At 38.2% G+C, this 25,845-nt stretch overlaps 2 protein-coding genes across 5 annotated transcripts; one reads left to right on the top strand and one right to left on the bottom strand.

Annotated features, from left to right (window-relative positions):
* Positions 1 to 866: 866 nt before the first annotated feature.
* Positions 867 to 12,352, top strand: ccdc80 (coiled-coil domain containing 80). Its single transcript, XM_053497388.1, has 7 exons — positions 867 to 3,238; positions 3,391 to 3,547; positions 6,043 to 6,179; positions 6,991 to 7,142; positions 7,454 to 7,557; positions 8,946 to 9,029; positions 11,658 to 12,352. The coding sequence occupies exons 1-7, from the start codon at positions 1,559 to 1,561 to the stop codon at positions 11,966 to 11,968; spliced, it is 2,625 nt and encodes an 874-aa protein (XP_053353363.1). The 5' UTR covers positions 867 to 1,558; the 3' UTR covers positions 11,969 to 12,352.
* Positions 12,353 to 13,373: 1,021 nt separating this feature from the next.
* slc35a5 (solute carrier family 35 member A5) lies at positions 13,374 to 21,272 on the bottom strand. 4 transcript variants are annotated; one of them, XM_053497385.1, is made up of 8 exons: positions 20,994 to 21,124; positions 16,812 to 16,998; positions 16,395 to 16,514; positions 16,208 to 16,306; positions 15,826 to 15,959; positions 15,611 to 15,678; positions 14,645 to 15,422; positions 13,374 to 13,992 (listed from the first exon to the last, which is right to left on the bottom strand). In XM_053497385.1, exons 4-8 carry the CDS (start codon positions 16,266 to 16,268, stop codon positions 13,924 to 13,926), a joined length of 1,110 nt encoding a protein of 369 aa, XP_053353360.1. In that variant the 5' UTR covers positions 16,269 to 16,306; positions 16,395 to 16,514; positions 16,812 to 16,998; positions 20,994 to 21,124; the 3' UTR covers positions 13,374 to 13,923. The 4 variants fall into 4 exon arrangements, with proteins under 4 accessions (XP_053353360.1, XP_053353357.1, XP_053353356.1 ...); XM_053497382.1 differs by lacking the exons at positions 16,395 to 16,514; positions 20,994 to 21,124 and adding an exon at positions 21,195 to 21,272; XM_053497381.1 differs by lacking the exon at positions 16,395 to 16,514 and having other exon boundaries at positions 20,994 to 21,129.
* Between the last annotated feature and the right edge of the window lie 4,573 nt (positions 21,273 to 25,845).

Consider the following 25,845-nt stretch of genomic DNA (forward strand, 5'->3'; position numbering starts at 1 on the left):
AGCCAACACCATGAAGAGCAAATATTGTATGGTAAGGCTACAATAATCCAAACTTGTCCTGTAAATATGTAGTACATTTTTTTCAATACAAGTACAAGTTATTTCAACTATATTTTCAGTATGAACTGAATTATTACTTTTTATTTTAAATAATATTTTATTTTATAGTTCTTTCATTTGGCGGCATGGTGGTGTAGTGGTTAGCACGTGCACCTCCAGGGTCCGGGTTCGATTCCCGTCTCTGTGTGCATGGAGTTTGCATGTTCTCCCCGTGCTTGGTGGGTTTCCTCCGGGTACTTTGGTTTCCTCCCACAGTCCAAAGACATGTAGGTTAGGTTAATTGACGTTCCCAAATTGCCCATAGTGTGTGAATGAGTGTGTGAGTGTGTGTATGTGTGTGTGCCCTGCGATGGATCGGCACCCTGTCCAGGGTGTACCCTGCCTCGTGCTCTAAGCCTCCTGGGTTAGGCTCCAGGTTTTTTTTTAATTAACATTAGGTTGACTTGAAAATAAATTAATGCATAAATTAGTCTTTATTGTTTTTGTTTAACAATCTCCAATCCAGACTATACACAGTAGGCTATTAACTACTGTACAGCAATGGCTTACAGTTAAGTGGGTTGCCATGATAAAGCAGACTTCTACATTTTAACCGGTGTTATGTCTCAAATTACAAGTCTAGGGAATATCTGCTTTTCCAAACTCTTGCCAGTTTTAATTGAAACTTCTTATTCGAAGTATAGTTATTATATTTAACTGTTTACCTGTCATTAATATTCCTATTAACGTGTTCATTGATAATGTCTACACTATTAGCCTCGTGTTGGAGGAACTGTTCCCCAGGGCGGGACTCGGCTGAGGTGGGTTGATGTTCCTTGATTTGGCAACCCGTAGCTCCGGGGGTTGGTCCTCTTTACAGCGGAGCCGGTGACTGAGGTTATTCGTTGGCATGTCTGGGATAACTTCCAGGGATAAAGTCTCTCTCTCGCTCTCTCTCTCGCTCTCTTCGTGATTTCTATCAATTTTCCCCAAGTGAACCGGCGCTGCTGTTTCTCAGCCTGAGATAGGAACACGCTTGCTGAGCTTCGGGAAAATCTCGCCCTGAGTTCGGACAGGAAACTGAAATAATTCCTGTGGATGGTCGTTTAATTGTTCGAAGGACGTGAGTGACATCTCTGTACAGAAGTAACATGCGCTGATTTAGCGTTTTCGAAAGGCGGTGCTACAAATGAATGAAGGTGAATATCTGAGAAATGTTCTTCGAGTGATGGAGCGCTTTTCAATCGCCTTGAATTTGAATAAATCTGTTGTCTAGGATACTGTACACTGAATTACAAGTATTTCAACTGAACGTCTTTTAGCCTGAGTTCGCTTGCTTTTACTTACTGATGGTAGCAATTACCTAAGCTAATTGAAATCAGTAAAAAAAAAATTTTAGTATTCTTTTACTGTACTTGGGTGCAGTCACTGGTATGCAGCTACAGTAGCCTACTATCAGTCTTATGACACTTTGTTACCTTGTTTCAACTCTCTATTTCCTGAAGTTCAACTTGTAAACATGAGGGGGAGAGTTGTATGGAGGGTCGTTTTTATGTATTATTTAGCAGTGTTTGTGTCAGACTGCAGCAGAGTTGAAGGTAAACAGGTTGGTCTGAGACTCAAAAAAGTACGGCTGCCGTCGAGCTTGTTGTCAAGGCAGAGCTCTCTCTCCAGGGCAGCTCAGACAGAAGTTATTGAGAAACCAGAAGAAATGCAACAGGATGAAGCCAGCACCAGTCGAAACAGAAGGGTGTTGAGCCAGACAAGACACATACAGGGTGTGTTAGGAAATCTCCAGAGGGGTGGTGGTGTGCCTGGAGCACGGGCTGCCCTGTCCCGTATGCCCAATTCTGCTGGATCGCCCAATCTTCTGGCCACATTTGCTGGGAAAAATCGTCTACTGGTCATCTCAGCCCCTCACGAATCAGATGGGTATTACAGGTTAATGATGAGCCTGCTCAAGCCAGATGTGTATTGTGAGCTGGCTGAACGACATGTGCACCAGATTGTGATGTTTCACCAGGATGGTGAGATGGGAGGGAAAGTCAGACGCATTACCAATGTGGGCAAAGTGATGGAGGAGCCTCTGGATATAGCACTTATCCCTCGACTCATGAACTTTCTTAAGTTAGAAAAAGGAAAGTTTGGTATGGTACTCTTAAAGAAGACACTACAGGTGGAGGAACGGTACCCGTATCCAGTGAGGCTGGAGGCCATGTACGAGGTCATAGACCAGTCACCAATTAGAAAGTTGGAGAAGATGCGACAGAAGGGTTTTGTGCAAAAGTGTAAGGAGGCTGGGCAGGAGGGTCAGGTGGATGAGGGCATCCCTAGCACTGGATCTCAGGTAAACCCACCCAATATGAGAAGACAAGAGAGAAAAGATGGACTCAAGCAAACCACCACCACATCATCTACAACTACAAGACCAACTACTACACCTACTACTACTACTCCTACTCCTACTACTACCACAACTACCACAACAACTACAACCACCACCACTCCCCCCCCTACCACTCGTCCCACAACAACTGACCGCTTTACAACCAGTTCTACACAAGCCACTATTATAATCCAGAGGTCAACAAAAGCTCAAAAGATACAACAAAAGGGCCCCAACTCCAAGACCAAAATTTACCATTATGATAACAGGGACCAGTCTAAGAAAAACAATATTCAACCAACCACCCCTTCCTACTATTATACCAAAGCCTACACTGCAAAAAACAGAGACAATCGTACTGACCGAAAGGACTACACTCGTAAACAGCCTGGTATGCCGCCAAGGCAACACAAGCCAAACAAATCTAAGCCACCTAAAAAAAAGAATGGAGATGGTGATCTGAGTAATGCATATGAGGATAAGTATGATGGTAAACCTACAGACACTTATCCGGTGGAAAAGGAGATTGAGGGCATTCATGTCAAGAAAGTCAAGGACAAGCAGAACAAAACAGAGAAAAAGAAGAGAAAAGAAAAATCAGACAAGCTGCCAAAGGACAAGTCAAAAAAGAAGGGGAAAGAAGATGGAGGGAAATCTGAGAAGAGAGAAAAGGACAGGATTGTGAAAAATATGGACAAGTTGATTGAAAAAGAAACCAAGGACTACCAGAAGCCTACAAAGAAACCACCACCTCCTACAAAGGGAGCTCTGGAAACATTTTTGGAATATTTCGAAAACAGAAGGCGGTTAATTGTAAGTAAGATCTCAGTAAAGTAATATTAAAGTAATGACAGCATACTTGTCTCTGCATATAAATGAATAGTTCTGTCCAATTTCTGTCTTTGCTGTGTAAAAGATAACATGTATTGATGTATTTATTTTTGATGTTTTTTTTTTTATTCTAGCTGATAACTGCTCCATCAGAGGAGAACAGCATGTATATACAGCAGAGGGATGAGTATTTAGAGCATGTGTGTGAAATGGCTATCAGAAAGGTCTCTATTATCACAATCTTTGGGACGTTGACCAACAGCACCATGAAAATTGATCATTACCAGCTTGGTGAGCCAAAGTTTCTTCTTCTACACCTTGTTTTGGTACATTGTATTTGTACATTTGCACCTATGCACTTTAAGTAATCCTGTGTTGTTTTATGTGGTACCATGGTTCTGGAGGAACATCGTTTTATTTCACTGTTTTGTATTGTGCGGCTATACATAGTTAAAATAACAGCAAAAGCCATTTGAATAAGATAGAATAGGACAGGATACTGTAGATGCATAAATAAGCTTTTATAAAGGTCTTTAAATGGAATTGTTGAAGAAATTACTTTGAAGTTTACAAAACACTGTACAACAACAGCTTTCTTTTCCTTCAGATTTTAATAACACTGTAGTTTTAACTGGTTCCTCCATTTTACTGTCAGTTAACTTCTTTTAAAGGTTACAGGTGTTCATCAGGTTTAGTACTTATCTTAGAAAACCTAGAGTAACAACAGTGATCTATGGCCTATGGATAGATTATGTGACTCTGTGATGTTTAGGTAATGATTATGCAGCATTTTCTTTACTGACAGTATTTGGAATATTAGCGGCACTGAATCTGACGTAGTAGTTAGCACTGTTGCCTTGCACCTCCAGGGTCGGGTTCGATTCCCGCCTCGGGTCTATGTACATGGATTTTGTATGGTCTATGCTTGGTTTTCTCCAGTACATCGGTTTCCTCCCATATTGTAAATACATTATGCTAATTGGCTACTTGGTGTGAATGACAATCAGGTGTCGAGCTGGCAACTCAGTTTCTTTAGTAACTGCAGATATGACAGCTAAACAGTATATTTCCAGGGTGGGGAGTATCCATTGCTCGATGTGCTGGGTGGCACGTGGATGCACAATTTTTTTAATGATATTAGATTTTTTTTAAACTAATTTTGCATGGAAAATTGTATAAAGTTGAATGAAACATATGCAAGTAATGTTGATTTGATATTAATGTAAATACAATAATGAACAAGGGTTGTACTGCATTAAGAAAGGTTTAACTACAAACAGGAAACAGTGCTGAGAGCAGTTTGTGAGCCTTCAGTGAGTAATTGTGTCCAGGTGGAAATTGCATTTGAACAGTTACTGTCCACGATCAGAACTGTTAGGCTTTACAAGGAAATAAATCTTATGTGTGACCAGTTCAAAGAGGGACGTTTTGCATTTCAGTGTATTTTAGCATTCAGTGTGTTTTGTTTTTCTGATTAAGTGATTCCCGTTCTAGGAAAAAAAAAAGGATTCATTAGTCTGACATTTGGCCTTTGATTGTGAGTAAAACCAGTACTTTTCCAGGTAGTGACCTCATCCTCAGTATACTGTCTGCTGATCCACTTGAAAGTTGGGGCAGGGGATTTGAGTCATGAAATATTTGCTTTAGTTCATTAGACCAAACATTGGGGGGGGGCTTGTAGTAACTACTGTTTACTTTGCTACATACTTTTATTGCTTACAGTTTAGCAACAGCTAAAATAATATGACAGGCTGTCAAAATGGAAAGTCAGTAGAAATTCCTGAATGTGAGCAAAGATGACACTGATGGTTTTCTCAGTGTTTTGTGCTCTTTCAATGCTATAGCTGTCTAGTGAATCTGAATCTTAACGTGTATATTTATTTACTGCTGACGCAGATTGTGAGTTGGGTTTCTGCAGTGTTGAATCTGAGCTTCAGCATTGTGTTTTTTTGTGCACTCAGTTTGGAACGTATTTGGCATTCAAAGGCTGCCAGCACACTGCAACTGGTCCCAATACATTACAGACAGACCTAAAAGGAAGTGCATCTGACTGAACAGCTGTGGTTCAGGAACCACAATTAAAGGCCTCTTACTGTGGGTCTCAGCATTGCTGTACAGTGGCCCTTCTAGATGGCTATATGCATCTAAAAGTACTCTTTCATTTTCTTGCTCAAGTGGCTATGATGTATTTCTCCTTAGCAGAGTGGTTTATTTATGTATGGTTTTTAAACTAAAGAAACTTCCCAGTGGTGTACGCCATTTGCTAAGCAGTCAGATCCAGATATCCTGTGCTGCAGAGGATTGTTATGCTCAAGTGCAGCAGGTTATCATAGCTGCCCATCAGGCAGAATTGCTGACATTACAGAGCCTCCTGTCCCAATGTTTTCTTCTGAATAAGGAATGTCTACTGGATATCCATGTGAGACATACTTTGACTTTTGAGGTAGGAAAAACAAACCCTGGATTTGGCTATGTCTGCCTGCATGTCTCCAGTGGGTGGATGATGCCTTTCACATGAATGGTTTAGTTTTTATCTGTCTTATTCTGGAAGCTGTTTGTTTAGCATAAATGCCCATGGCTGCTGTCCTTAAATAGCTAAATTACTTTATAGGTACCACATGGCTGGTAATTTTCCATCCAGCCAAAAAATAAATAAAAAAACGATCAGTGGTTTTGTAAAGTCCATCTAGCTGTCCAGCTGTGAAAACTGTCATCTGTAATCTCGTGTACTATACTGTATACATTTCAGCTTAGCTGACCGGTGGATGACTTTGGTCTCTTTGCAGAAAATGACAAACCTATGAAGGGCCTTCGGCAGGAGGATCTGGTGAACCAGGAGCTCATCACAGATCTGAGGAAGGAGTTCAGAATGACGTACAATGATTTCTATATGGTGCTTACTGATATGGACATGAAATGGAAGGTAGGATGGTAACCTTTTTCATGCATGCCAGATTTTTAGACAGACTGAATATGTTTCTTTTTACATAAGGGCACTGCATTTTGCAGTAATATGGAATATTATAATTACACTAGTTTAGAAAGCCTGGTATTTCTGTACAGTTCATAAATGCCAGATAAAATGATCCAAAACTGCTTCTGAATTTGAGCTTTAAACAGGGAGGACTATTTTACCATGCTTGTTAGTTTATAAATCGGTGACCAAACTCTTTTCCCCATAACCTTTTAATAGGCTATATGATATTCTCTGTATGTAATGTCTCGTGTTTACATGATGTTACATTTTGACAGCAGTAGGGCTTTTATCCTCAGAAACTCTCAGTAACATGTTTATGTGCTCAGGGCAAAAACAGGGCTCTGTTTTGCAGATAGGTGCTGTAGACAAAGAAGCCAGTGTGTAGGCAGGCTGCTAGGGGCACACAGAGAGTAAGAGTCTTACTCCATGCAAAAATACTCTGAGCTATGCCTAATCAAGACACTCTGCACTTGCCTCAATGATGCAGTGTTTTCCAGCAGTTGTTCATTTACTCTAACATGCAGATTTTTTCTTTGCCAAAGGTAGAAGATGACAAACTTCTTACTGTTTACTTTGTTCCTATGAATATACAGTTGTTTGTTTGTTTTTATTGTAGAATCTTATAAAAAATATAAAAAGTGCTAAGTTTACACTTATTTATACTATAATTTTAAGAAGATCAGAAGTACTGAGAAAGTTTTCTATTGACTTCTAATTTAGCTTTTTTTCTGTGTTCTATATTTTCATGTTGTTGCAGCAATTTTATGAGGTCCCAATTGCCATGAAGGCTGTATTTGGATATATCGACACATTCTCCTCTCGAATTAGAGAAATGGAGCAACAAAAGCGAGATGGAGTGACATGTAAAAAAGAAGACAAGCCACGGTCATTAGAGAACTTCTTGTCCAGGTAGTACAGGTCGTTCTGTCTAGAAATGACTTGTAAAGAAGGCATAACTGAATTAAGGTTTATTTAGGCTCACAATTCTCTTTGCAGCTGTCTTAGTCTAGCCTAACTGCCCCAAACTGCAGTATTTTCTCTCTCAAACATTTTATTTAACGTTTTTAATGTTTACTGGCAGAAAAAAAAGTCCAGTATGCAATAATACAATAGTAAAAGCCCTGTACTTATTCGAGGACATTCACATGTCCTAAGAGTCTTTGACTGGCATAGTCATCCTGGTTACAGTGTATTACTTATATTTACCTGTACAATTTAAGGTTCCGGTGGAGGCGCAGACTTTTTGTGATATCTGCTCCCAATGATGAAGAATGGGCCTATCAACAACAACTCTATGCTCTATCCAGTCAGGCATGCAACCTGGGTAAGTCCATTTCACTAAAAACCTATATTAGCTGATTTTGTGTTCTAGACAAATAGGCAGCTGAGCTCACAAAATGATTTTAAGTACGAAGAAGATGAGCAAACTTTTATTTCAATGAATCAGTCAGGCTATTTTTCATTATAATTTGGTTATCTTGGGATTTTTAGATTAATAGTATTGGCAGAACTGTCATTATTGATACAGTACATAAAACCCTGTTTCAGACTGGAAGTTGTTTCAGATTGCCTTTTGTAACTTTTTACAAGATGATATTCAGCTTGTAAACTGTCTTTTAGACATAGTATCCTGAATAAATAGCTTTTATTGTCTTCCTTGTGAACATGTCTGGGGGTTAAAATTATTTTTTCTAAGGCAAATGTAAATAGTCAATATGTATGTTTAAATGTACTTATTATAAATGCACTTTTTGTTAAATAATTTCATAAACAAAAAGGGTTTTTTTAAGAACTTAACAAAAGAAGCTCAGTACTCAGCCTATTTAGCATCTTGCCTCCTGGTTGATGGTCCCTCATGGTAATAGTGCACATTTCTGGAGGAATAATGTTGAGAATTTAAAATTTATTTAAAATTTAAATTATAATGTTATATTGTATATTGAATGTGGGTTTAAGTGAGTTAACCTTTTTTGGTATAATATTCTATAATTCAATCTTCAATATTATTCTTAGATAATTAATATATTTGTAGTTAAATTTCAAGAACACTTTTCAATGAAATTATTGTAAAGGCTAATGGGAAAATAGTTAAATGCTTAGGGAAATGCATATACTTATATTTCTGACTACTGCCTTATTTAACACTAGATGTTCTGTACCTGTGACTTTGTTAACATGGAATTTAATTGCCCACTCATAAGCGTGTTTTAAAAAATGTACAACAGCAGCTGTTGAATTTTGGAATGAACTCAAATTTCTACTCGTTACTGTGAAGTGCGTGGTATAAAGGTGTAAGATTGCATTTAGTAAGTACATTTCAATTCCACACTCATAAGGGCATATATACAAAAGGAAAGCACCATCAACTAATGATTTTTTACAGGTTAATTTTTTATGATATAAGGGCATAAATTTCAAATTAGTATATCTTCTCTTCCTGCAATGAAACAAAGTCTATATGTTATCTTAAGCTCAGGCTAAATATACCTGTGAAAAGCCTATTCAAATTCATTCAGTAGATTTTACGTGATTTGTGCACAAACAAACAGACAGACAAGAATTCCAAAAATATCTTGATGTGCGCTATTACTCATCTTATGTGCCCCCCAAATATTTTTTTCACAAATATCTTTAATGTACAGACATGCCAACTTGACAGTTTTATTATATATGTAGATTATTTCTAATGGCATTGTATGTTGTTTGTTTCAGGGCTCCGTCATATATCTATTTTAAAGCTGCTGGGGACTGAAATTGTAGACATGGGTGGAGTGTTGGAGCTTTACCCCATTAATGGTAAGGATTTTTAAAGATAGAAAATGTATTCCTATAGAAACTTTATCCAAACACATACCAAATGTGTTGATTTGAATAAGATAGTTTGATGAAGGTTTATAAATGTTCCAGTTGTGCACTACTGTCTAAACAAAACCTCCAAATTAATAACAAACTTATGTACTAAACAAAGTACTGCGGTATGAGGCTATAACTAAAAACAAAAAAAAGGAATGTGGCTGAGTTGGCAGCCAGGTCTTCAGCTGCAGGCATCTTGGAAGGTTTACTCAGTTGTACTTTAGAAATAGCAGCTAGGCTTGTGCTATGAAGTGCCTGCAGTACCTTCCTTCCATGATTCAGTCTCTCCTACTGAAGCCTCAGCCCTGGCTAGTTGGGTGAGGACCACAAGTCTCCCACAGGAATCCTACTTTGCAGGACAAACCTGTAACCAGGGATAGGTTTCAGCATCAGTAAAACCGCAGAGCTGCTCAGTGTGCTGGTACAGCTGATGTTATGTTGAATATGCTTTTGTGTGTTTGAAAAGCTGCTTAGCATGTCTAAAAGATGGCCTCTGTGATGTTTTTAGATCAAAGCTGTCTAAGTAGCAGTACTGATTTTAGATGTTGCCAGGAAAGCACACACAAGACCAAGGTTCAACTCTAAGGATACATATTATTCTTGAAATATAAATCTTCTTTTTTTGGAATGTGTGGTCAAAGACTGTTTTCTTCCATTTTGCCTTAAATAAAAGTTCTATTACTTTTCTGCCCTACAGTCACATACACTACCGTGATTTACTCTGTGTACATTCATACAGTATAAATGCTATCTAGTTCAGTATATGCATGGGAAAGACTGCTAACCTGACAAAAAAAGCGGTTCATGACCACAAGTTGAAGGAACCGGAAAAGTGCACAGGCTACAGGGTTGACTGTAGGCTTAAGAAAAATATTAAGCAAGGATGATTCAACAATTCTGGAGAGCTTCACACAGAGAACAGTAAGGCTGCAGTCAAGAGCCATCCCACACATTCAGGAAATCGGCTACAACTGTTGCATTCCTAGTATCAAGCTAATTCTGAACCAGAGACAATGTCAGGACCGTATTTCCTGGGCTAAGGAGAAACCAGACTATTGCTCAGTGGTCCCAAGTTCTTTTTTCAGATGAAAGTTAATTTTGTGTTTCATTTGGAAATCAATGTCCCAAAATCTGGAGTGGAGAGGCCCAGAATCCAAGTTACTTAAAGTGCATTGTGAAGTTTCCATCATCTGTGATGATTTGGGGTACCATGTCATCTACTGGTGTTGGTCCACTGTGTTTTATCAAACACAGTGGACCAAAGTCAATGCAGCTGTATAACAGGAGATTTTAGAGCACTTGATACCTCTGTCTGCTGACAAGCTTTAAAGAAATGCCAATCAATTTCCTTTTCCAGCAGAACTTAGCATTTCCCACAGTGCCATAACTACTACTAACTGGTTTTCAGACTATAATATTACTGTTCGATTGGCCAGCCAACCCACCTGACCTACTGTAAGCCTCTTGGAAAATAGATGGGCTAATGTCAAGATGAATCTGAGTAACACCCGACCTGAATACAGATGAGCTGAAGGCTGTTATCAAAGCATCCTGGTCTTCAGTAACATCTCAGCAGTGCCAAAGGCAGATGACCTCCATACCATGTCACAGTAATTCATACTAAAGGAGTATTGAGTGCATAAATGAACATAATTTTTTAGAATATGTGTATAGCAAATCCTTTTTTATTCTAATACATTGGGATACTAGATTCGTTTTCCATGAGCTGTAACCAGTTAGCATACAATTTTAAATATAAAATACTTAAAATATTTCACTCTACATGTAATGAATAAAAGTAAATAAAATACAAGAGCTTCATTTTCTAAAATACATTACAAATGAAAATGAACTTTTTCCACAATAATACGCTGTACATACATACAACATTATGGTCAAGGGAGATATTAAATAGTTGGACCTGTGTTAAGAACCTTTCAACTCATCATTAAAACCTGGAAGGATAGTGCTGAACTGTCAACTTTTTGGAAGAAATGTGGTCATTGGAAATATTATGAATGGAAAATACTTAAACCCCTATTGAAGTTGCATAGTAAAAAATTGTAAAAAACATAGCTATGTTTAAAAGTGAAAGTAAGAGCAATTTTATATGTGCACAATGTTGTGAGAATTCACAGGATTGGAACAAAACAGCTCTGTGATCATAAGAAAACCACTTGTTACAGTAGTAAAACTAATCAGAAGGAAAAAAAAGGTTTGAATTTGCTAGGAAGCATAAATATTGGACTCTGGAGCAATGGGAAAAGGTCCATCTGAATGAAATCTCAGTATGTGCACCCGCTATATATATATATATATACATATATATATATATATGCAAGAACATTATGACCACCAAAACTAAATAATGAAATTACTATTTGACTAGTTAGATTAATTAATTATAAAATGTGAGCTGTGGAATTAACAGTATTTTAGGGTTAAGATTCCTAGCTGTTTTACCAGAAGAACAAGGGAATAGGGCAACATTGCTTGTTATTTTGGCATGATTTCTTACTGTATTATACCATGTAAATCTTACCATGGCATTTAAATATATGTGCATTCCAGGCAGTGCGACAGTGGACCGGGAGGGCTTGTCAGCGACATTAGTGAGGGACATCAGGAATTACTTCCAGATCAGCCCTGAATATTTCTCCATGTTGCTGGTTGGCAAGGATGGCAATGTAAAGTCATGGTACCCATCACCAATGTGGTCCATGGCCAACATTTATGACCTGATTGACTCAATGCAACTACGTAGGCAGGAGATGGCTATCCAGCAGAGCCTGGGCATGCGCTGCCCTGAGGATGAGTATGGCTACCATCATGGTTACCACAACAGCTACCACGAGGGATACCACGAAGGATATGGTTACTAAAGCTTGTAAGTCAGTCTGAGTTCCCCCAAAAGAGCTTGTATTTTCCAGTGGACTGAATATCAGTGTCAAAGGTCACACACCATACTTTTTACCTGTTTTTTTTTATGTATCAATTGAGTTATAGCTGTCTTATTTTTTCTATAGTTTTACTGTCTGCCCCTGCTTGAAGATATAATGTTTTTCAGCCAATTATATTATTTTTCTTTTTAGATAAAAGCTGATAAACATTTGTTTTTATTGTGGATGAAGTAATCAGTTTCAGGGTGACAGCTGGATTTGTGTTAATGGAAATTGATTTGGATTCTTGTTAGTCCACTGTAAATCTCTGTTAAATATTTACTGTTTCCTTATTTATAATGATGTCAATAAAAAAACTTTAGTTTATTAACAGTGCACTTTACTACATCTCTACTGATGGTTTATTAGAGTTTACAGATCATGCAGGCTACTGTGGATTACTGACTCTACATGCAAAATAATAATTAAAAAAAAAGGTGTGGCAGCGCCACATCAAGGGAGACAGTAATATTTCCTTACTGGTTCAAGTTCTTACTGCGTTCACCCAAATTTTGTGTAGATAGGGGAACATAGCTTTGTATGATGGGGGTAATAATCAAGCAATCAATTAAGGAAGCAATCAATCAATCAAGCCCTAGGCTAGCCACAGATAGTCATAAGTGAAAGAGCGGCCTGTTCAGAGATAGAAAAGTATTAATTTTACAAGTTACATACTTTTCAGTAGTTAAAATCATGCAAATTTGGTTATTGTTTACATCAACCACCAATGTGGAAAAAAGTCGTCGAATTTAAAAAACAACACTCTCCAAAGTTAACTCAGGCACATATATGCCTGCAATGGGCACATGGGTATCAAAACTGGAGCAACAGATTAACAGAAGAAGGTGGCCCAGTTTTGGGGAAAAAGGCAAGCAGGTAACAGTGTGATGCTCTGAATCTGATCAGGATCTGCCGGGGAAGTTTTGGTGGAACTTCCGGAGACTTGTTTTGGCTAGATTTGGGACAAGAGGGACCTACACTATAGTAGGCTGGTGTTTTTAATGCTATGACTATGTAATACTACAGGTGTATTATTATTCCAAAAGATATACATTAAATAAGAATCAAAAAGACAAAAGAGACATCAGCTGGTGTTTCTTGAGCAGACGTATTTGACATGTTCCCTAAATTGGCAAACAAAACACTATACTATTCCTGACAATGATTAATTAATGCATGCTCGTTACATGAATTAGTGTCTTGTTTGTGTCCAGAAAATGTTTCCAATCAGTTTGCCCAATCACATAAAGCAAAACTGCGAAGAACACTGATAACAAAAAACACTGATCATTTTGACAACAAAAAACATGTAAAAAAAAAAAAAAAAAAAAACACCACTCTGCCAGACATCATTGCATTTCTACAGAACAGTTTTAGTCTTTAATGAAAAGATTTCATATCACATTTCATAAATTTTGCTCAGCCCTACCATAGAACTGACATTTTAAACTGATCAGGTTTGAAATACACCACCATGGACATGGACAATAAAACATAAAGTACCATAAAACTCATATTTCATGATCCCACTTTGTTTAAATCTATATTTTTGGCACATTTATGAGAAACTCATTACCACAATGTGGTGCACTTCTAGGTATAATTACCGACACTAGCTCATCTGTTTCTGCTCCTGAGTTCTGTTTCAATAAGAATATTCCATCCTGGATGGTAGATTATTCTTCTCACAGCAGTAAAACTGATCTGGCAGTGTCATTTGATGGGTTTGCAAGTACATTTGCATCAAGCCTACACCAATATCGTAGATGTCCCTGAAAAAAGGGTCAATAAATATAGCCACAAGAGCATTATAAATACAGGCAGACTGACAGATAGTTTACATGATAATTACAATAACTCTTTAGTAGTTAAAGGCTGGAATAAGAGAGAGATCAGGCTCAAAAAGATTCCTCGTCAGAATCACCCTCTGTGTCAGACTTGTTAAGTCTCTCCAACTCTTCCCCATCCTAAAAAACAAAAAAGGAGAAAATAATTTACTCACTCGACTATACCACTTAATCCTGTATTTAGGGTTGTGGGGGGCCTGAAGCCTAACCCAGGAGACTTTGGCATAAATCAGGGTACACCTTGGACAGGGTGCCAATCCATCGCAGGGCACACACACACACACACACACACACACACAAACATTAAAAGCAATTTGTGAACACCAATTAGGAAACCGGAGCACAGGGATAACTCCTTGCACACAGAGGCAGAAATCAAACCCAGACCCTGGAGCAATGCGACAGTGCTAACCACTAAACCACAGTGCTGTCCAAAATTATTTATTGATGCAAAATATCCCTAATGATCCCTAAGTTAGTATTTCCAGCACACTTTAACCAAGCCAGCTTTGAAACATCCTTTTACCTGCTGAACACGACTAAGGTGAAATTCAATTCTTACTTATTAAGCACAAATCTTAAATGCCTCCTTTATGTACACCAGCTGGTGTGACACAATCAAAAACATGACTTTAGTAGTGTTTTCCAGTGTTGCTTTATAATTGTTGCAATATGTACACAATTGAAAAGATACCTTTTACTTGGACATAGGGAAACATATTAGACCTGAAAACATGCACTGTGTTATAAAATTGTGGAGCTGAATCCTTACCCCTTGATGCCGCTCAAAAACTTCTCCCTTGATGACCCTGAGCCTCTCTTGCTGCAGTACATACTCCAGGTCTTTTGGCCTGCTGCTGTGGTATATAAAAATGGCCAGCAAAACAATGGGTGCCTGTAGGAAGAAGTCAAATTCTGGGCGGAAATTGAAGAGGATGAATGACAGAGCTGTGACAAGCACAGTGGTGATTTGGCCCGTCAGCACATGGAACATGTTGTCACGGAACTTAAGGATGAAGGCAACAGAGAGACCAAGGGCAGCTGTGATAAAGGTCAGTGCTATTGAATAGGCATTGTGGCCATGAAACAGGCCGTAATGCAGTATCATCGTCCGTGAGTCGGTACGCAGCACCAGTGCCAGGCTGTTGAAGGCAACACCAAATACATACATCCGGCTGTTCTGAATAAAAATGCTTTCAGTTAGCTGCTCTCCATCCTTTAGGATCTTCTCATTGTATATGTTTGCCAGTGCAGAGGTGAAGCACTGAAGCAACAGAAAGATATAACCCAGGCCAAAGGCACGTAAACCCTGGACAAGCTGGCTGTTCCAGAGCTCAGGGGCCAGTCCCTCTGCCCAACTGCTCTCACTCTGGTTGTGCTTCGTCGTCTCCAGCAGTGTATGGTTTGTGCAGCCGCTGGAGGGAGCAGAGACATGTGCTGCATGTAGGCCATGTACATCATGCTGATTAGTGCATGTGCTCATAGTCAGCGCCACGATTGAGAAGAAGAGAATGATGAGGGAAGCCCACTGCACCCAGGACAAATGCCGCCTGCAGAGAATGTGGTACGCAATTACAATCACTGAATGAGACAGAACATGGAACAGCCTGATGTGGACAATCCATGCACAAAAAAAACATGTTCCCATTTCTCTAATTTACAGAAATCAGGCAGATAAAAATTACTTGTATCTGAATAGGAAAAAATATAGAAATAATTGTGAGTCTTTAACACTTACTTCAAAACAAACCGAAACAAAATGGCTGTAGTAAGAATAACGACATTGGAGAACAACACTGCCATCGCCTGTTCAAACAAACCAACAAACAGAATCATGCATAATGACTTACTGAAAAAGTTAAATACATAAAAAGGCAAAAATTTTACCACACATCTATTTGGAAATTTTGTTCTGATCAAGAGCATATCACATTACAAACTGGTCCAACTTACAGGCTGGAGGTAGGTCATCACATAAAAAATAATGAGGTTGTCAAGAAAATAGAGGAATGCAGGCACAGCCCATTTCAAGCAGCTAAAAAAAGAGGAACCAGAGGAACAGCCCAAATCCTTACACGAACGGCCCTCTGCATAACATGCACATAAAATAACATTAAATCAACTACATTTTGTGAAATACTACTTATCACATAATAATAATAATAATAATAATAATAGTAATAGTAATAATAATGGGACATGTTAATACAACAAACTCAAAGTGCTAAAACCTGCTACAAAGAGATGTAAAATGTAAAAGATGTGAATGTAAAAACAATTCTTGAAACATTATTTAATTGATGTGTAGATTTGTAAGCTTGTATTTAAGGCTCACCTCGAATTATCACTCTCACTGACATGACTAAACAAAAGATAAGTTTAATAGTCTCTGCCATTAAATTCACGGAGGCAGGGTGAAAGTCATACTTGTTTTCTGCAAAAACGACAAACACAAAATGATTAGCAACAGGCCAACACTCTGTAACTTACATTCATTTGAATAATTAAAAAAACTAACTAACAATTTAAATATAATATAGTGTTTTCATTCATTCATCCTCTATACTGCTTATCCTACTCAGGTTCGCAGGAAGCCTGGAGCCTATTCCAGGAAACTTTGGGTACAAGGCAGGGGGTACACCCTGGACAGAGAGACAATTTATTACATGGCACACATGCAAGCTTGTCACAGAATTTGGGAAAATCAATTAGCCTAATCTGCATGTATTTGGACTGTGGAAGGAAACTGAGGTACCCGAAAGAAACCCACCAAGCACAGGAAGAACATGCAAACCTCTTTGCAATAAAAAATCCCTGAGGCGCAAATCAAACTTTTGACTCATGATGTAACAAGGCCACAATTTGACAGCATGCAGTTTGTATGCATATTTGCTAATTGCATCACTTAATCCAGCTAAATTCAAAATGCTAAAAGTTACCTTCATTTTCAGAGAACTTCAGCAAAATTATACGACTGGTGCCTAGAGTGACGAATACCAAGCCAAGAACCAAAGTGTAGGCTGAGGAGCGGGAGCACAGCCAGGCACGTGGAGAGCAACAACCACAGCAGCAGGAACAGATGGAGATGGAGGAGGAGGAAGGTGCCATTTTGGAAGAACAGGGACGCTGAATCCAGCAATGGAATCAAATATAAAACAAACACTGTTCAAATTTATTTTAATTATGAAGGTTTTCTTTTTTTTGGTTAATAAATCCCCAATCACCAATACAAATTGTTTCTTATTAACCCAGGCTTGCAATTGTTCTTAATAAATATTGACCGAGTGATGCAATTTACACAGTCCACAACTATAAATATATTTTAAAATTAATATTTGGTTTCAGCTAATAGATAGCAGTACATAATCCAGCAAGAAATGTCTCTCTATCTTCAGTAATGCTGGGAGTGGGGTTCAATGAACTCTCTATAAAAATAAAAACCCTATTGGGTGTTAAGTCTAAAATGGCTATGCTATTCATTAGAGATGAAGGGGGGCGGGATGGATTCAGTTATGAATCGTGATTCTTTCATGTGGTGATTCACTTATCACCAAACTGACTCTAAAGTCTTTTTTTTTTTTTTTACATTTATAATAAAGATGAACTGGTGGATTGGCCAGAAATGGAAATTTGATTGGCCATGACAGGTGATTGGCTGTTCAGCCTCAGATATAAATGATGTCGTAACAGAAACACATTTTTAGCGTTACATTGCAAAAATCGTGCCCGTTAAAAGCCTCCGATCTGCCTTTTTCATCCAAACTCTGCGTAAATTAGTCTTAAACCCACCTATTACACATGCTTACATAAGTCTCAAAACACCGCAAGCAGAAATTTGTCGAAAATCATTTGCATTAGAAGCTGCATACACCCGAATGCTTGGAGACACTCAACCCGCGCGCTCACTGTCAACTTGAGTTTTGACACTTTGGAGGCATTTAAGGCAATAAAACATTGTATGTATTTAACCTTCCTTTTATGTTAGCTTTCTGTTACTCTCTCTCATGTTAACAGGTCGGTTTTTAATCAGCCATATTACCCTCAAAACGATTACTTATCATCCATTTTTTGTCCTTACCTCTTGGTTACTTTGTTACGCTTCCTTGTCCATCAAAAAAAATTTTTTACTATTTTTGCTGTCACCTCATAAGCTTTTACTTTAACAGCATACCTCTTGTTTACAATTTTTTAAAAATTATTAAATAAACCTCAAGAGAATTATTTAAATAAATAAAAGGTTGTTATGTTATCTGAATATTACTGAGGGGATAGATAGAACACATCTTAAATAAATGTGTTATATATTTTTGTTTTATTATAATATTAATTACTATAGTAACATCTATGGTGTTACGGGTCAAATTTGACCCATATGTATTTATTTCAAAGAAAAAGGCAAAAAAATATTTTTAAAAATAACTTTAATATAAATGGAAAGCTAAACAAGTAAATCTCAAAATGTGGATTTGGATGTGGCAAGGTCAAACAAACAATGAACAATCAAGCCAATCAAACCAATAGAAATGAGGCTCTAGTTCCAAAAAACATTTTTGTTTGCATGTGCATTTAGATGCATGTGTGGCAAAAAGTGACACTTTTAGTGTGTTCTTTGCAAATATATTTTTTGCAGTAGAAGCAGAGTACGTTTTTTTTTTTTGTCTTTATTGCTAGCGCAGACCTGACACCTCTTTCTTTTAGAATCTGGTGGCCTCAGTGGGGCTGTGGCTGTGTAGGTTGATTTTGAGGCAGTGCTGGCCAAAGAGGATGCTGGCACTGATGCTCTTTGTGTTGCTGATGGTGTGGAAGGTGTGCTACGTGAGCTCTGCAGCTGTCTGACCAAGGCTGCAGCGGCTGGGTCCCGGGGCACCCGTTCCCTTCGCTCAATGTGTGCCTTGACAAGGGAACTTCCTAACTCCTCAAGAAACATTCTCCGCTTGTTTTTTCTGGTTTAGTTCCACCCTAGGTGAATGTGGGTCCACAACACAAATGCATTGTATGCAGACACATCTAAAATGTTATAAAACACAACCATTGGCCATCTCCTGGTCATTCTCTGGCAGTCTCTGTAGGTGCCAGTCAGCTTGTCCAGGTTGTCCACTCCACCTTTGTTTTTATTATAGTCCAAGATAGTTATGGGCTTTTTGTCACTTGCTGATGACACAGCTGCGTCTTTGTGAAAAGTGAACATAAGTATCATACTCTGCTGTTTTTTTTTTTTTTGGAGAATATGAAACAACCGTGGTGGTGTCTGTAAAAGCAAATTTTGAAGAAAGTGGAGCCCTGTCCTTCACCTGCAAAATTTTAGGAGGCAGCTCAGGTTTATTATTATTTTTTACTGTTCCCACCATGGTAAGTTTCCACCTGAGAAGTTCTTGTCCAAGGTCATAGCTGGTAAAGAAATTGTTATATGTGATATTGTGACCCCGTAGTCCAGTAGTCATATTGAGGACTACACGTTTTCCTTGATTTTTCTTAGGAATGCCACTTGGATGTTTGCCTGTGTAAATCTGAGTCCAAGCATAGCTGGTTTTTGCATCACCGGCTGCCCAAATTTATATGCTGTATTTCCCTGGCTTACTAGGTATGTACTGCTGGAAAGGGCTTTTTTCACGGAAAGGGACAAAACGTTCATCTACTGTTACCTCTGGCCCTGGGTTGAACATCAGTGGAAGAAGCTGCACCTACCTTTCCCAGACATCCCTGATGGGAGCTAGCTTGTCAGATTTTCCTCTAGTTTCTCTGTTGCCAAATCTAAGGACTCTTGATATCATTCGAAATGACAATGTTGCCCAAAAAATATTTCTGCCTGTCAACGCACCCCAAAGAGCGGCCTCATCGCAGGATTTGTAAACACCAGCAAGAAGAACACCAGCAATGTAAGCATCCAGGTATTCCTCATCAATGTCATTCCATATGTCGCCATTAACCTTTTTACCTTTAAGGTTCGTGATAGCAATCATGACTTTCTTTTGTGACAACGACATAAACAGATCAAAACATGTCTTGATGTCACTTACTCTCGCCCCAGCAAACCTTGTGATTCCAGGGGTCATTTTGATGACATTTGCAGCAGCTGCCCTGCCATGTAAGGCAGGAGGTACTGAGCTCCAACAGATGTTGCCACTTTTGGATTTGAACATTTCAGCAGGAGTGAGTGCAGCTTAAGCATCAGACTCATCAGATGTGTCTGTGCCTTCTGGCAGATACTCTACAATGTCTTCTTCCTCGGAAACCTGCTCATCTCTATCACTATGCTGTTCTGTGTCCTCTGCCTTGTTTTCGGAAAAGATATGATCCAGAGCTTGGCCTACTGTAAATCTTCTTCTCATTTTTGACTGCCGCAAACAGGAGATGAGTACTCTGCAAGTCACTAACACTAAACTAAATTTGTCTTATGCAAGCCTTACATGTCTGAACATGTCTGTCTTTGTTTGTTTGTTTGGTTTGTTTAGGTAAGGAGACACACAGGCAAAGAGAGAAGCCCCTCAAAGTGTGTTTATGATTTTTATTTTGATCCTAACTATTGTTTTATAACCTTAAATTATAACTGGGTCAAAACTGACCCTACCAACACAAAGGCAAAACAAAATTAAGTAGTAGTTTTATGCATTTAAAAAGTAAAACAGGTTGGTGCTGACCCTAACACAAGAGCAAGGTTAAAGTTATTTTGCATTGCTTAAATGCTGGCCTTGAGTGAGAAAACTATCGCTATAACCAATGTGCTAGATTTAATTAATTATTAATCTTTTTAAATGTTTACATTTGTAACAACTTTTGGAGGAGAAATGTTATGTCAAATCGGGATAATATAGAGATATTTAAAGAATCGCAATTTATTCCAATCTGCACGCAAGTATCGTGATAATATAGCATTGGGAAGTGACTAGTGAGTCCTACTATACTGTATACTGGATACTGCGCTACAGGAAATATAAGGGTTAATCTTTTAACATCGCTTTTAACAATGGCAATGGAGCTTCGTTGTTAAACAAAATGAATAAAACGATATATTACTCTAATTAATTAACAACTGATATATTGAAATGAAATGACACCCCCGATAACTGCAGTAACCCCTGTTTTCATCCTTTTTGTATGAGGTGTGTAGCGTGTCCACTGACCATCCAGCTGTTGTTGTTATTGTTGTTATTTTTGTTGTCGATGATGGTGTTGATTAGCTATCTAGCTTAAATCGAAGCTTTTATTTTTTTAACGCAAGGCCACACACGCACAGTCATTTACAGTTTACTTTCCTACAAACAAAACGAAGTAAAAACAACGAGCAGGTTTGGTATCAAAAAATAAATTTGTGTTAAACTCACCTATCCATATGTTCACATTTCGCTTTCCATAATGACATCCGGCTTCCGACCACGTCATTACTGCACATGCGCAGTTTCCTCATAGTGGTGCACGATTTCACGCGTAAAGTCCCTCCTTCACCAGGCCGGTGTTTTGCGCTACAAAGCCCTCTGTCACGGATTGCCCTCTAGCGTTTCTTTTTATACATTCTATAGTTGCGTTTTATTACAATCTTCACAGGGTGCTCCGTAGTCCCTGCTCAATTTGCAGGGAATGTTGGTAAAGGAAACACCCTCGACAAAACTCCACTATTTGGAACACCCTGAAAGTGACCACCGCAGACGTCATTTCCGTGCGTTACCATGGTAACAAACGCCTCGAATATCATCGCTGCTGCTGTGGATATTTCACACTAAGGACATTAAATAATGAAAAATTATTGATACAAAAACTGATACCATTATAAAACACGGGCTCATGAAACGTCTGTAACTTGTAAATTAATTACTGATTATTATTATTATTATTATTATTATTATATTATTAATAATAATAATAATAATAATAATAATCAATTGAAGATGTACAGAGATTTATTTTGATCAGATAACTAGCTTATACACTACTACAGATTTCTTGATTGAATAAAAATTATTATGGTGAATAATTGTCTCCTATAATTAATAATGATAACAAATATATAAATTCTGTTTCGAGCTTCAATTTTTCCAGGCTCCAGCGACTTATGAGACTTTTTTTATTCCCTTTTCCAATGAAAACCCGATTTTGTTCCCTACAGCTCGCAGTTCCCTTTAAAGTGAACATTTTCGCTCACTGCGGTTTGTTAGTTTGTGCAATGCGCAAATTTTTTGCAATGCTCATCTTTGAAACTTCCAGGAATAAAATTTCATAAACATTTGGTGAGAAAATGCAGACGGGACCTTTTCGTCCTTCTAAGCCTGCTTTTCCTATATTCTGCCCCTTTACTGCCAGCTGTCAGGTTAAAGTTATTATTTTATCCTCTTTAAATAGTTAGCGTTGTTCCTTACTCTTAGTGTGAAGCCTAAAGAAGCTCATCTTAAAACCACAGCAGCTGTAAAATATCAGGTGAAAGCGCAGCTAAACCGACACTGGATTGGGACTCGTGCGATATGGAGTTTAATTGACACGCAACACATTTAAGTCCCGCCTTTGTGTTCTATGATTGGCTCATATTTTACAACTCGTGAAGAAATTACCAATCATAGATGAGATCAAAATCTTTTAACCAATTATAAAGAATTCCCAGAAGGTGGGATTTTGCCGGGAAAAATTTCATTCGTGCCCATCGGCATGAGTGATGATGCCATAAATGTGGTAAGGCCCTCTTGTTCTCCTAAGGAGTATAATATATTGTATGTGTGTGTATAGTGTGTGACTCGCAGGCGTCCTAATGGCAGCAGATTCAAATCTGTTTGCGATTTTCGTGAGTTTTTAAGCAATTAAAAACCCCCAAAGGCCCCGCATATTGCATATTGAATATTGTATAGGATATATATATATATATATATTGTAATATTTATTATTAAAATAATAATAAATATTACAATTATGTAGTTTTAATTATTTATTCATAAAAAAATGTCTGTTTTAAATTACCGAGTATAAATGAATGCATTCTACTGCATTTCAGCGGTAAAAAATAATGTGAAGATGAGATGAATCATTTAACTCAGTAAAAAATGTTTTAACACATTCATTAAAAAAATTGTTTGTAGACTACTCCTTTCTCAAACTGGAGCATGGCTGAGCTCCTGAGCCTGCTAGTAAATCACACGTCACATACTGACACCTATTGGCCACGTATACAACTGCACTTGCAAAAAAGTATTGGGATAGTAAGAGAGATGAGGAGGGTAGACACGAGTATAGAGAAATGCAATGTAAGGTGAACAGGGAAGAGGCAAAGTCTAAGAAACAGGCCTGTAGTGAGGTGCATGAAAAGCTAAACCTGAATGAAGGAGAAAGGTTTTTATACCGACTGGCCAGACAGAAAGACCGAGTGGGGAAGTATGTACTACAGGCTAGGGTGATAAAAGATGCAGATGGAAATGTACTGACAAGCAAAGAGAGAGTTTTGAGAAGGTGGAGAGAGCTATTTTGCAGAGCTGATGAATGGAGATAGAAAGAGAGAGAGAAAGGTGGATGAGGTGAAGGTAGTGAAGATTCAAATAAAGCAATTTCCCTCTGGGATTAATAAAGTTATTTGAATCTTGAATCTTGAATAAGGTAAAACAGAGAATTAGTAAGGTTGAAGTGAGGACAGCTATGAAGAGGATTAAGAGTGGAAAGGCAGTTGGTCCGGATGACATTCTAGTGAAGGCAATGGAGTTACTTACTTGATTGTTTAACAAGATCTTAGAAAGTTTACTCTCACTAATGGAGAAGAAGTGTTTTGGTTTCCATTTCTAAAACCAAGAGAGATGTGCAGAGCTGCAGCAACTACAGAGGGATAAGGATGAGGAGCCACACCATGAAGTTATGGGAAAGAGTAGTGGAAGTTACAGTAGGTTGAGAAGAGAGATGTCTGTGAGCAACAGTATGAAGAGTAGGGAGCAGGTTGAGATGAGTCTAGAGAGGTTTAGGTATGCACTGGAGAGAAGCGGCATAAAGATCAGTAAGAGCAAGACAGAGTACATGTGTGTAAATGAAATAGAGGGTGGGGGAAAGGTGCAGTTAGTAGAGGATGTAAAGGTAGGGGAGTTTAAATATTTAGGGTCAACTGTCCAAAGGATTGGGGAGTGTGGTACAGAAGTGAAAAAGAGAATGCAGGCAGGATAGAATGGGTAAAGAAGAGTAGCAGGAGTGATCTGTGATAGAAAGGTATCGGCAAGAATGAAAGGGAAAGTTTATAGGATGGTAGTGCAGCCAGCTATGTTATACGGTTTGGAGGTGGCAGAACTGAGGATGCTGTGATTTGTTTTCGGAGTGACAGGCAAGGACAAGATTAGGAATTAGTATACAGTATTAGAGGCACAGTACAGGTAGAATGGTTGGACATGTGCAGAGGAGGGATGAGGCATATATCGGGAGGAAATGTTAAAGATGGATGCCAGGCAGGAGGAGGGAGGTCCAAGAGAAGGTTTATAGATGTGGTGAAAAAGTACATGGAGGAGGTTGGAATGACTAGGGAAGATATGGTAGACAGAGTTAGATGGAGACAAATGGTCTGCTATGGAAACCTTTAACAAAAGCAGCCTTTAAAAATAAATAAAATAAATAAAGCTCTACATTAAGGAGACTCTCTTTCCTACCGCTACACACACACACACACAAACATTAGTGTCTATCAGCACTTACAAGCATAATGATGTCACAGAATCCAAAGTCGATGAGTTTACAGATGAGATTGAATGATGAAAGAGAACAGAAATAAAGAAAAAGGGAGAGAAGATGCAAAGGATGAAGAGTAAAGAAAAGAGAAGGTAGAAGAGATGGAGACGAAAGAAAAGGCCAATGATAAGGAAGAAAAAGAAAAAAGAAAGGGGGAGGAGAAAGAGGGAAAAGGGGTAAAGCACAGGAAGAAAATCAAGAGGGATTAACAAGAAAAAATAGGAGGAGAAAGAGAAGGAGGAAAAGTGGAATGACAAGGATGAGAATGAGAGAAAATAAGTAGTGAAAGAGAAGGAGAAAGAGGGGAAATAAAGGGGGTCTAAGCAGGAAAGCGCATTAAGAAGGAGTAAGAAAAAGGGAAAAGGATAGGGAAAAGAATGAAGAGGCAGGAGGATGGCGAGACGGAGGAAATAGAAAAAGAGGCTAAATAAAATACTGTAAGACATAATATGAGGAGAAAGAAGTAGAAGAGGAATGTGAGCTGCATTTCATAAGTTCAGCTTTTAAAGCTCTCAGCAGTGAAGGTTGCCTTAGAAACGCCATAATGGACAAGTTGAAGGATGTTTTTTTTCCCCCCACTGCTGGCTAGCTTTATCCTTAGATATCTAATTTTAACTTCAATAAGATCAGAACACTGCACTGTGTTGGTGTGGTCTAACAGTCTGTTAGACCACACCAACACAGTGCAGTGTTCTGATCTTATTGAAGGTAAAATTAGATATCTAAGGATAAAGCTAACCCATACAAAGAAGAAGTATTTTTTTCAACTCAAATAAAGTCAGGTTTCTTTCATTTTACTTTTTATATACTTATCATAACACACTAAACCCAATTATCTTTAAGTGACTCAGCTTATTATGAAATCACACTGCATATAATTATGAGATCAGGATCTAAGGTTAGCACATCTAAGGTTGAGACAGTTAGCTTATGGGTTACCTGGCTAAAACTTCAGGTCAGCTACAGGACATACAGGGTATCTTTGCTTACCTGCCCCTCCAGCTAATATATTTAGTTAAAGTATTTAGTTAGACGCTTTGGTTTACAGGTATGATTCTAGTCAGGTCTGTTCTTTAGCAAGCATGTGCTGTTACCGGCATAAAGGCTTCTCATTGTGTACACACACCTGATATTTATAATTATCTCATGGACTTCTAAAGTTATCAAATGATAAAAAAAAAAATACAATTAGCTCTATGATAAATATAAAACAGTTTTTTTTTTTTTTTTACATTTATAAAAGTAGAACTTGAACTAAAATAACTTATTTTTATTAGGACAATGTTCAGAATCTCATTA

This window comes from Clarias gariepinus, chromosome 5, assembly GCF_024256425.1.
Source record: "Clarias gariepinus isolate MV-2021 ecotype Netherlands chromosome 5, CGAR_prim_01v2, whole genome shotgun sequence".
Classification (NCBI taxonomy): domain Eukaryota; kingdom Metazoa; phylum Chordata; class Actinopteri; order Siluriformes; family Clariidae; genus Clarias; species Clarias gariepinus.

Bases quoted from the DNA above. Each gene is read 5' to 3' on its own strand.
- ccdc80 (XM_053497388.1), top strand. From the start codon at position 1,559: ATGAGGGGGAGAGTTGTATGGAGGGTCGTTTTTATGTATTATTTAGCA. The intron at 3,548-6,042 runs GTGAGCCAAAGT...GTCTCTTTGCAG, and splicing joins AATTGATCATTACCAGCTTG to AAAATGACAAACCTATGAAG. The intron at 9,030-11,657 runs GTAAGGATTTTT...TGTGCATTCCAG, and splicing joins GGAGCTTTACCCCATTAATG to GCAGTGCGACAGTGGACCGG.
- slc35a5 (XM_053497381.1), bottom strand. The intron at 16,307-16,811 runs GTAACTTTTAGC...TCGTTTTTGCAG, and splicing joins GAAGTTCTCTGAAAATGAAG to AAAACAAGTATGACTTTCAC. The intron at 15,679-15,825 runs GTAAGTTGGACC...TTGTTTGAACAG, and splicing joins TGATGACCTACCTCCAGCCT to GCGATGGCAGTGTTGTTCTC.